The following is a 12,148-nucleotide window of genomic DNA, read 5'->3' on the forward strand; positions in this document are numbered from 1 at the left end:
GAATAGGTGAGAAACCATGGTAATGAGGTCTCTGACCCACAGACAATAATTCACAAATAACAACCACAACCTGTGAATACAGAGTCCCTCACCATCTCGGGAGCAATACATGCAGTGCAAGCTTTCTCATTAAATGTTGAAATTGTACAAACCAGACTGCAGACACTGACAGAACATTTACCTTCAAAAGTATGTGGACACCTCATTAAACATCTCATTCCAAAATTAAGGGCCTTAATATGGAGTTGGTCCCTCCTTTGATGCTGTAACAGCAACATTGCTGTAGAGACTTGCTTTCATTCAGCCACAATTGCGTTAGTGAGGTTGGGCACTGATGTTCGGGGGTTAGGCCTGGCTCGCAGTCGGCATTCCAATTCATCCCAAAAGTGTTAGATGGAGTTGAGGTCAGGGTTCTGTGCAGGCCAGTCAAGTTCTTCCACACCAATCTCGACAAACCATTTCTGTATGGACCTCCCTTTGTGCATGGGAACATTGTCATGCTGAAACAGGAAAGGGCCTTCACCGAACTGTTGCCACAAAGTTGAAAGCACAGAATTGTCTAAAATGTAATTGTATGCTGTAGCGTTAAAATTTCCCTTCACTGGAACTGAGGAGCCCGAACCATGAAAAACAGCCCCAGACCATTATTCCTCCTACACCAAACTTTACAGTTGGCGCTATGCATTGGGGCAGGTAGCGCTCTCCTGGCATCTGCCAAACCCAGATTTGTCCATCGGATTGCAAGATGGTGAAGCGTGATTCATCATTCCAGAGAATGCGTTTCCACTGCTCCAGAGTACAATGGAGGCGAGCTTTGCACCACTCCAACTGACGCTTGGCATTGCTCATGGTGATCTTAGGCTGTGATCTTAGGCTGATCTAAGACCCATTTCATGAAGCTCCTGACGAACAGTTTTTGTGCTGACGTTGCTTCCAGCTGCAGTTTGGAACTCGGTAGTGAGTGTTGCAACCTAGGACAAATGATTTTTATGCACTTCAGCACTCGGCGGTCTCATTCTGTGAGCTTGTGTGGCCTACCACTTCGCGGCTAAGCTGTTGTTGCTCCTAGACGTTTCCACTTCACAATAACATCACTTACAGTTGACCGGAGCAGCTCTAACAGGGCAGACATTTTACAAACTGACTTGTTGGAAAGGTGGTTGAAAGTCACTGAGCTCCTCATTACTGACCATTCTACCCTCAATGTTTTCCTATGGAGATTGCATGGCTGTGTGCTCGATTTTATATACCTTACAGCAACGGGTGTGGCTGAAATAGCTGTATCCAGTAATTTGTAGGGGTGTCCACGTACTTTTGCATATACAGTGTACACCATTGAAAACGTAATAACCAACCTAAGAGAAAAACAGGAGTCTTGAATGTGTATGTGACCATGGCAAGAATTATTCTCCTCTTCAATCCTCTCTTTTTCAAATGTTCTTCAGGACTCAACTCAAATGCCCATTTATTATTGAAACAGTTTGATGAACCAAAAAATTTAATTAATATCATAATAAATTAATTATGTTTGACTGCTCTTTCATACCAACTTTAGACTTGCTTTACCAGACAATCATCTGCATTTTAATAACTTGATTTGGGTGATGAATCCTAACCTATTCTTTTCTTTATATATTTAAATACAAAAATCATCACATCAACATGGGAAATAAAGAATCCATACTTCACATTACATTTACAAAGATGTAACATGCATGATGCAACATCATCAATGCAGTCACATTAACCCAGAAATGAAAACTACTACACTGAGGAGTGTTTTAACCATGCAATTGATCAAAAATGGAAACCATGTTAAATGGAATAAATTACAATCTTTCTCGAAATGACCAAATAATGTGTTTCATTTTGTGTTAGTGGTTGAGAGATGAAAGCTATCATCTTTGTCACCAAGCCAGGACCGCTTCTGAGGTTGGTAGCATCGCCTGTCAGTCACAGCCTTGAGGTTGTAGAATTCAAGTAAACACCAAACAAAGAACATATATTATTAAACCATCACTGTGTTTGTATCATGGGAATAACCTGAACAATAAAGAACATTCTTATTTAAACAGCATATATATGTACATAGAGAAGATGTCCATATCTTGCTCAACCAACTTCTGATATTTCAACATGTCTATGAAAACTTCTAATGCAGTACGCATTTTTGCAGCAGTCTTGTTTGTGGCACAGTTTTTTGCAATGAACAACCACTTCATCATGTAGAAATGTACATAATATGCACAACAACGTATTATTCACAAAATATTTTTTAAGCTTAATTGTAAATGAATGTATTCATTTGACATTCTTATCTTATGCAGTACTTGTGCAGTACAGAATCGTCCAGCTAGTTCCAGGACCAAATACCTCAGGACATTCTCTGAACACATCCAGTGAAAGGTGGCAGCGTGGGATGAAGTGGTTCACAGCACCACGCTGTTTGTGGCACAGTTGTTGGCAGGGATGCCGATGCGGCGGTGGCAGGTGAACATCTTGCGCAGTTCGGCGCGAAAGCGGTCATGTAGCCAGGCGTACAGGAAAGGGTTACAGCAGGAGGAGCTCATAGCACACAGGTGGCACAGCAGTTGGATGAGCAGGAAGAAGCGCTTGTCAATCAGGTCAATGTCAATGTCCCGCAGCACGTTGAATACACTGATGGGCATCCAACACACGCCGAAGGCCGCCACCACCAAGGTGACCAGACGGAAGGTCTTACGCTTGCGGGTTCGCTGGGCCTCGGCCTGGCTCTTGGTGCGGTGGCCAGGCGCCACACAGTTACGGAGCTTGACAGAGATACAGAGGTAAGAGATGCAGAGGGCAGAGAGAGGCAGGACATAGGTCATGAAGAGCGTGCTGTAGGCGTAGGCCAACCTCTCTTTCTCTTTGCCCATCCAGAACTCCTCACAGATGGTGAAGCCCTCATTTTTGAACTCCACATGGTAAGTGTGGGCTACAGCCGGGGCCACAAGCCCACAGGAGAGCAGCCAGATCCCAGATAAGAGGTAGGTACACGCCAGCACTGAGATCCGCTTCTTCAGAGGGTGAACTGTAGCATAGTACCTAGGAACAGGCGGGAAAAGATAGTTCTACATAACAGCTCATTTACAAGCATGAAAAAAGTGTGATTTGGTATGTTTTTTTGCTTTTTGATCTGACAGTAATTGCACTGTCAGATTGCACTGTTGCACTGTGTCGCGCTGATATCACATGCTTGTACTGTTGCTGTAGATTATTGGATTTATTGTTATTGACGTGAAGTGGAAATAAAATCATCTTCAACTGACTTGAGCTTATAGAAGAGTCATATTATGGTGCTGAATAGGGCTGTTAAGAGTATTTTATGTTACAGACCTTGAATGTATACCTAATCATCATTCTGTTACAGCCACAAATACTGAAACACCATGGAGGAAATGTCAATAGAGGATAAATTATCAAACCTGTGGCAGAAATGAAATTACGTAATGCGATAGAAGCCTACATAGAAATGTAATAGCAATGTGTTCATTCTACCCAAAATCAAAACGTTTTGTCTAGTCTGACTTAGATTGAATGATAGTTAAAGCTACCTCGACCAAGGCTTACCTGTCAACACCAATAGCAGTGAGAGTAAAAACAGACACATAGACAGTTACTGGCTGGATGAGGTAAACCAGGTAGCACATGAACCTCCCAAACACCCAGCCGCGGGGGTTGAAGGCATAGGCCAAGGTGAAGGGGACACATGTGGCACACATCAGCATGTCGGAGAAGGCCAGGTTCCCTATGAAGAAGTTGGTGACATTGTGCATCTTGCGGGTGCGGCAGATGACGTAGAGCAACAGGTAGTTGCCGAATACCCCGATCAGCACCACCAGGGCATAGCAGGGGATGATGAGCAGCTTGAAGGACTGCGGCAGCTCCACCCCCACAAACTGAGGGCTCCGTTTGGACGAGGAGGAGTTCTGCAGTGCCACCTCAAAAACCTGACCGCTGGCGTTCCCCTCCATGCCAGCCACACACGGCTCAGGGGAGACCAGATCTACAGCCCACTCACTGCCACTGCCCTCCATCTTAGCAGGTCAAGCACGTCACACTGTATACAAAGGGCCAGAGGTGCCTATAGGGAAGATAGAAAAAGGAAGACTTAGCTTATCAGTCCACTTGTTTTTGTTGGGCTCAATGGATTCTGATGAGGTTGTGTCAAGTCTATTGAAATTCTTCATATCCAAACTAAATAACTTAACCTAAAAGCCTGTTTCTACTATAGCACTGTGGTGACAGTGAGCATATCTCTGAGAGGCCTGTGCTACCTGTATCCCTTGATTGGACTGATTGTTCTGGATGACACTAGCATCCACTGAATAACCCCTCAGCAAAACTCCTCTCATTAACATTTCTATTAACAAAACAGTTGGGTTGGAATCTAATAATTCCCTTTGGCGCCTAGAGTGAATAAAACATGCATAAAGTATATTTACACAGAACATCAACCAGCTAGCACGTTTGGTTCCTTGGAAGTTCTGGGAACATGTATTTTTGGTTTCACATTGGTTGTGGGAACGAAACCATATGTTTCCTGACCTGTAAAACTGGACATTTTTTTTTATGTTCTGAGAACAGAAGTGAAATGTGAAAATGTGAAAATGTCTTTAAAACTTTCACTGAATGTTTCAAGACTTTTAATAACACCGTATTTTGGGTTAACTATTTAAGCACAGATAGGACACGTGTTTGCATTAATGTTTGCATTAATTATGCAAACACATTTCTTTTTTTATTGTGACACAGCATCAGTGAGATTCAAACCTATAAGATTATGTTCTCTGTCCATGGAATTAGTCCACTGTGCTAATTTAATCTATTCAAACAGATCCCATTTCAAAGGAAACAAGCACTCATTAATAAGATCAGGTGTGGCCAATTAGTGGGCGAGGCCAACGCACCTGAACACATTTAACAAGATAGAGGGTAGAAAGAGTTTTGTTGATGCTGAGGACGGAATGTACATGTTTTTAAATAACATTCTTAGAACATTCTCTGATCGTTACTAAGGTTTTCTTGTGGTTGTTATGGAAAGTTTTCTTAACGTTCTCGGAACAATTTGAGAACATGACTTTAAATAGAACCATGGGGAAACCTGTAGAAAACGCTGAAGTAGTGAAATTTACACAGAAGAACATTGTTTCTTAGTGTTCTCTGAACTATTTGAGAACATTCCTAACATTCCTAGAACATTACCAAAAGTTAAATGAAATGTAACCATGTTTGAGCTTTTAGGAAAAGTTCTGTTAAAGTAATGAAATACCAAGAAAATACAATTTCTTTGTCAAGTACCTTAAATCTACTGAGAATGCTCCAAAGCCAAGTAACTGTCCTGCATCATTCCCAGGAAGTTGTGGGAAGGTTGTATGCAAAATATCCATAGGACAACCACGCTCTCACCAAGCTCTTAGAAACATGGTTCTCAGAGCATGTTGTGCTAGCTGGGGCAATGTCTTTAATCAGTGAAATTATAGTAAATCATTCAGAAATCTATTCACTTTATACTATGAATTGTGCTGCAAATGAGCAGCACTCAGACAGTGACACATGAATGACACAGAAATATGCTCTTTAGTTCAACAAGCCTTGTGTAATCATGCTTTGCTTGACAACAACAGATTTGTTATTGTGACCTAATTTCAACATGTTTTGCTAAAAGAGTCACAGGATCATTAGGGTATGACTCTATATAGTCTATAGATGACTGCATACATTCAGCATCTTACTGTTAGCAGTGGTTCAACAGAAACTCATGTTGAGAACATGTTGTGAACAGGTACACAGATGGTATGAGTTGAGAAGTTGAACCATGTTCATGAGTGACACTGTGCCAGTAGGGAGGGCAAACCATCAGAGCCAAAACGGTTTTACCCAATCACATTTACAATCTTGACTGTCTCTGACTGTCTCTCAAACGCTTTTGAAACATGGATTAGTCATGCTTAAACAGGAAGCACACAGTGCAGTTGATGGACAGATGGATCCTATTTTAGCACTTACACTTACTGGGCACACAATGGTTGAATCAACATTGTTTCCACATCATTTCAATGAAATGACATTGAACCATTGTGGAATAGATGTTGAATTTACATCTGTGCCCAGTGGGTAGTATGTGTCTTTCTCTATTTTGAATTCAGCCACATTATGCAGCAAAATAGGGTAATGGACTTTTGAGGTCCTCTTCAGATTGCAAAGCGATGGCTGTGCACCAACAAAATAAAATGTACTCATGACTCCCGCTGGTCAGGAAAATAGGTGGAACAGAGCTGTGAATGTGAATGTTTAGTCAGAGAACCCACCCCACTGGGCACAGATGTCAGTTTCAACATCTAGTTTTGATTTACATTTGGTTGAGTTCTCAACTAACGTGAATTCAACCTGAAATTAACAACAAATGTCACCATGTCATTAGATTTAGTTTAAAAGTTGGGTGAAAAAAATATGAAATGCCTTTTTTTTTGCAAATCCAATCAGTTTTCCACATTTTCTTTGTTTGAAATTACACGGAAACATATTGATTCAACCAGTTTTTGCCCAGTGGGACAGGTTGTCTAAATATTCACCCACTCTCCTACTGGGAGACAGACAGGGCTGGAACACTAAACAATCTCCCTATCAGTCAATATCTGTTCCGCTGGCCTCATAACCCAACCAAGGACAGAACATATTAACAAAGGGAATATCTGATTCAATATGATATCTCAATAGATGAAAAACACAGGACTCAGTATAATAGAGGCACATTGTGCACATGGGTTTCACTCTCTGCAAAGTGCTGCAACACATTAGCTTGGAACATTTTAGTCTAATAATGCCAGGGGATGCCCCCAGGCACGCAAACATTTCCCTAACGTGTTATTCACCTCTTTCTGAGAATGCATTTGAATGGCAACTAATGCAGGTCTTTATCTTGGTAGTGCTGATGGATGTCAGCCTGTTAGACACCCTGTCTAGATAGAATCACTGGTTATTAAAGACCATATAAGTTCTACTATAAAGTATTTGTCATTTTACCTCATAACCACATCCAAATACATCTTATTTCGTAAACATATAGCATACTAAAACTTAGGTTATATATATTTTCTGCCAAATAATGTCCTGTATTCCCTTATTTGGAAAACATTGTAAAATGTTCTACCCAAATGAATCCTAGAAATATATATTCCCAGGAAATAAAACCTATTCTAAGTTTGCAGTGGCACAAAACTGGCTCTGATTGAAATGATTGTAGAATGCAAATGACAGAGGCTATAGGAAAAGTGACGTTACTAATTTAATCTTTTCAGAAAAACGATTGTCAAATTATTTCCTATAGCCTATCAAGGCTAGAAAACATGAAAATTCACATTTTAAACCTTACCTATTCGGCAAGAGGAGCAGGTGTCCACGTTTCAACTCCTCCAATATCAGCGGAGACTGACAGTGAATCTGACTGTGACTGTCAACTTATCCACATTGGAGAATCACCAAACTGAGCGCATCAACGGTCCCCACGTTTCCCACTCCACAGAGAGGAGCAGAGTGAAATAAATAACCCTTGAACGCTCTCAAAGTTATTCAGCTGTTTTACAGCATAGCCTTCATTACAGTAAAGTAATTTGTGAAAATGTGCACCAAATCCTCAGTGGGCTGCCTGCAGTGTGCACAGCTGCCTCTGATGACCACCTGCTTGTATGCAACAGGTACTGGACAGAGGGTCTGTCGCATCCTATACAGTAGTATATTTGAATGTAACAGTTGGCAATTTGTGATGGCTTTATCAATCTATACATGTCTACATCACTGTAGATTAAATTGTTTTATTTTTGGAAGTGGATATTGGAACGGCAGAGCGGGTGGGTTAAGGTAAGGGTTAAGGTTAGGCATAGGGTTTCAAATTGAATTTATAGGGGTATCATGTAGTGGAAACGCAACACTAACTATTCAAATGGATCCCCTCAAGCATCCTTATTTATTTGTCAGTTAGACTGGGTTGATTACATGATCCCTGTTTTCATGACCAATGAATGTAGAGAAAAGCCTTCGTCTTCCAGTATCGCTAGGTTTTAATTAATGGCTGTCCATGTTGGAGGGAATGACTATCGATTCTAAATCATTGGCTATTCATTGAATGCCTATTCATTCTAAATCATTGACTGTGATTTAAGAAGACCAGGGCTACGTGCCAGGCCGGGGGCGACCAGGTGTTTCATTCGCTCTGACAGTTGCATTCATTAAAGCATGGGGCTGTTCATCATAGACCACATAGTAGTGAGATCAATAGATGTTAACCTCCCTCACCTACTCGTACAAAACACTGCTTCTGGCTGTGTCAGCTACCTGGGAAGTGAGCCATAGTGACAGTGTGGTGTTAAATTGGAGTGGTGTGAAGGCAGTCTGTAGGCAGTCGGCAGGTGTCTATGCAGTGCTACAGTATGCACAATGTAGCCGGTGGCAGTTTTGACAGCTGCAATTGCATATTCATGACTCACTGTGATTGTTGGGTGCTGTAAGCTCAACTACAACAGCAAAAATGCTTTTGTTGGTCCTATTTTGTCTGCTTTCTTACAATTTTACAGATCGGAAGGGATGGATAGTAAAGTAATGTACTTGCACTGGGTTCAGTTGTTCCTCTCTCCATATAATTAATTATTTTGTTACAGCTTCACCAAGCAAACCTAATGATGATAAATAGATGTTATTTTCAAACGGGCACTGGTATTTGATTCATTAAAGGCATGTCCTGGATGTTATCCTTACAAATAATCCTGATAGGTATCAGTCTGGTGTTTTCTGTAATGACCTTAGTGATCACTGTTTTTCAGCCTGTGTTCATAATGACTGCTCAGTGAAACGACCTGTCCTGACATGTCATTGACGCTTGCTAAAAAACTTTAATGAGCAAGCCTTCCTTCATGATCTGGCCTCTGTAAATTGGTATAGAATCAGCTTGATCCCCTGTGTCGAAAACGCTTGGACCTTCTTTTTTGATATTGTCAGAAGTATTACTAACAAATACGCGCCCATAAAGAAAATTTGAATTAAAAAGAGGTTCAGCCACTGGTTTGATCGTGATCTGGCAAAGTTACTCCACCTAAAGAATTCCATTTAGAAAATCGCTCGGCACACGCATACTCAGGCTGACTGGCTCTCGTTCAGGCAAATGAGAAATAAGTGCACTCAGGAAGGTCAAAGTTAGTTACTTTAAGGAGCAGTTCTCCCTCTTGGTCTAACCCCAAGAAGTTCTGGAAAATGGTTAAAAACCTGGGGCCTCATTTATAAAACGGACTTACGATCAATTTTGATCTTAAGTATGACATATGCAGAAAACCACGTATAAGTAGTTATTTATAAAACCTTACTTTGATGTGGAAATTATCTTATCTCTACGCAGTCTAGACTTGACGCAAGTGATTTTCCTGCTGGTTATGTAGGGGTATTGCAGTTTGGGACGCAAATGCGTCCAAGCCTTTGGTGAACTGTGCATTAGCTTTATGAATAATTTGTTAGGAATTATCAATTAAAGGTGTGAGGAATTAATTGCCAGACGCAACATGTTTTGAATTAACAAAAGGATGCAATGTTCTATATCACAGCCATCATTCAACCGCATCCTGCCACAAGTGACCGAGGCGATACTACACGTATTGTCCAGGAGATACATTAGTTTCCCATTTACAGCCGACAAACAAGCGCGCGTCAAAGCCGAGTTTGTGCGCTCATTTAATTTCCCAAGGGTCATAGGTGCAGTTGACTGCACGCATATTGCCTTACGTGCACCGACTATAGATGGACATGAATATGTTAACAGGAAGAATTTCCATTAATTAAATATTCAGATCATCTGTGATGAGTATGCAACTTCTCAATATATGCTCCAAGTGGCCAGGGTCTACGCACGACTAATTCATTCTGTGCCACAGCAGAGTAGGCCTGCATCTAGAAGCTGGTGAGAGTGGAGGCGAGTGGCTTCTCGGTGAGGTCTTTTCTTTTCAGTGTATAATAGCCTATTAACCGTGCAAAATAATGTAACACAACGGTTTTACCCTATTAGGTGACAGGGCTCTCTACTGAAAACGTGGCTTCTCACTCCCTTTGCCGATCCCTGAACAGCAGAGGAAATGCGCTACAACTTGACGCACTGCAGAACAAGGCCGGTTGTGGACCGCATCATCGGACTGCTGAAGGGCAGGTGGCTTTGCCTTGATGCATCAGGTGGAAAACTCCTCTACAAGCCAGAAAAGGTAACTTCATTTAATAAAAATGCAAAACTTTAATTTAGTTTTAAAATGGGTCAACTTAAAGCAACAGATATCAACATTTTCTAATTAGCATTTTATTGAAATTGCACACCGAAAGGTTCTGGCCAAATAGCTGAAAACAGTTTTTAATTTGGCCCTGCGGTTACTGAGATGTCCCCTTGAAGCTTGTGCATTTTGAAGCAACGCTAGTGTAAACTAATGGAATCAGCTGATTCCTATCATTTCCACTAGCATTGCAACAAAATGCGAACAGATTTCAAGGGGACATCTCAGTAACTGTAGTGCCCATTAGTAGTGCAAGTTTGTTTGACAATAACACCTAAGTATAAAATGTTGGCCAGTTTTAAGAATTAATGGTTTCCCTCCCCAATCAAAGGTGAGAGGCATAATACTGGCATATGATGTGCGCCACAACATAGCCCTGAGGCATGGTATTAGAATGGACCCCCAAGAGCCTCCTAACCTACCACCCAATGGAGCACCTGCCCCACCTGATGCAGTGAGAAGGAGGTGGCAGCTCATGCAGAGATTGGTGGTAAGAAACAGAATGCCAGACAATATACAAAGCATAGGTTTATTATTCATGTTGTGGAAATTGTTCAACAATTGCATTATGTAAATGATTCAAAAGCCTGCGTATTCTTCCAAGTTCAGTCACAATCTGCCCAACTAATGTGTTCAACTTGTTCTGGGTTTGCAGGACTGAGGCAGTCAACACGCGAACTGTAGACGTGGACGCAGACATGGATGCACCCTCGACACTGGTGGCCAAACATTCCCCCTCACTCCTGGCACCTGCGGGTCTGCGACGCTTGGGACTTCATCCCGGCGCACGGACACAGACGTGGACGGACCCTCGACACCTGTGGCCAAACCTTCCCCCTCACTCCTGGCACCTGCTGATTTGGGAGCCTCACGCACTTTATCCCTGGGTGGAGGGCGCACGGGCTGCAAACCTCCCTTGGTGGAGGGGGCACCCTTTCCCGGCACACGGGCTGCAACGAAGCTCCACCCATTTCCATGTGAATAAAATAATAAAATAAATCAGTGCATGTCTTGTATATTGTATATTACAATGACTGACAACCAAGTTTCACATTCTCTTAATTACTTACCGTTATCCAGTGATATAATCGTGGGGGTTTCGTGCGCAGACTTCACAGTTTCCGATGTTACTGCTAAACGATGTAAAAGTTGGGATAAACCATATGAATAATTTAAATTAAGCAAAATAGAAGAAACTCACCTTTTTTGAAACATTCACTGTTGCCGTCGGAGCATGTGCCAGTGTATGCGCTTTCCACAATGATTGCCCCGATACGCTGGTCATTTGGGAGAGCTCCGGTGTGCCAGGCCCCCCTCCCGTTGCCTTAATGCGGGGTGGCAGCGTAGCCTAGTGGTTAGAGCATTGGACTAGCAACCGAAAGGTTGCAAGATTGAATCCCCGAGCTGACAAGGTACAAATCTGTCATTCTGCCCCTGAACAAGGCAGTTAACCCACTGTTCCTAGGCCGTCATTGAAAATAAGAATTTGTTCTTAACTGACTTGCCTAGTTAAATAAAAAATGCTGCGGTTATATATATGACTATTATTTTTTTCCCTTGCAGTTAAAGGTCATACCATTTCTTTTTCACATCAGCCACATTTCTGTCTTGCTGCCCCACCTCATTCAATGCAGCGGTGACACACTCCCAAGCTACCTGTTTGGCTTTGCTAGTCAACCCACTATTTAATCCACCGAATAAACGTGTTGCCTGTCTTCAATCTCCTCTACCATCGCCGTGATCTCGTCTTCCAAAAAGTTTGCTTTTCTCTTTTGGTCCATGGCTATTCCTGACTAAACCCTCATTTGTGCTAGCATTCTATAAGG

General features: G+C 42.0%; 2 protein-coding genes across 2 annotated transcripts; one reads left to right on the forward strand and one right to left on the reverse strand.

The window, feature by feature from the left end:
- Window positions 1–1,081: 1,081 nt before the first annotated feature.
- LOC106585605 (prolactin-releasing peptide receptor) lies at window positions 1,082–4,099 on the reverse strand. Its single transcript, XM_014172006.2, has 2 exons — window positions 3,592–4,099; window positions 1,082–3,066 (listed from the first exon to the last, which is right to left on the reverse strand). Exons 1-2 carry the CDS (start codon window positions 4,056–4,058, stop codon window positions 2,430–2,432), a joined length of 1,104 nt encoding a protein of 367 aa, XP_014027481.1. The 5' UTR covers window positions 4,059–4,099; the 3' UTR covers window positions 1,082–2,429.
- A 5,284-nt stretch (window positions 4,100–9,383) lies between these two features.
- LOC123730435 (putative nuclease HARBI1) lies at window positions 9,384–11,069 on the forward strand. Its single transcript, XM_045707145.1, has 3 exons — window positions 9,384–10,259; window positions 10,654–10,812; window positions 10,978–11,069. The coding sequence occupies exons 1-3, from the start codon at window positions 10,137–10,139 to the stop codon at window positions 10,981–10,983; spliced, it is 288 nt and encodes a 95-aa protein (XP_045563101.1). The 5' UTR covers window positions 9,384–10,136; the 3' UTR covers window positions 10,984–11,069.
- Window positions 11,070–12,148: the final 1,079 nt, after the last annotated feature.

Source organism: Salmo salar, chromosome ssa24 (assembly GCF_905237065.1).
Source record: "Salmo salar chromosome ssa24, Ssal_v3.1, whole genome shotgun sequence".
Lineage (NCBI taxonomy): Eukaryota > Metazoa > Chordata > Actinopteri > Salmoniformes > Salmonidae > Salmo > Salmo salar.

Excerpts from the sequence above, each read along its gene's own strand:
- LOC123730435 (XM_045707145.1), top strand. The coding sequence starts at position 10,137 with ATGCGCTACAACTTGACGCACTGCAGAACAAGGCCGGTTGTGGACCGC. Across the intron at positions 10,260-10,653 it reads TCCTCTACAAGCCAGAAAAG|GTGAGAGGCATAATACTGGC; the intron begins GTAACTTCATTT and ends CCCCAATCAAAG.
- LOC106585605 (XM_014172006.2), bottom strand. The coding sequence starts at position 4,058 with ATGGAGGGCAGTGGCAGTGAGTGGGCTGTAGATCTGGTCTCCCCTGAG. Across the intron at positions 3,067-3,591 it reads ACTGCTATTGGTGTTGACAG|GTACTATGCTACAGTTCACC; the intron begins GTAAGCCTTGGT and ends GCCTGTTCCTAG.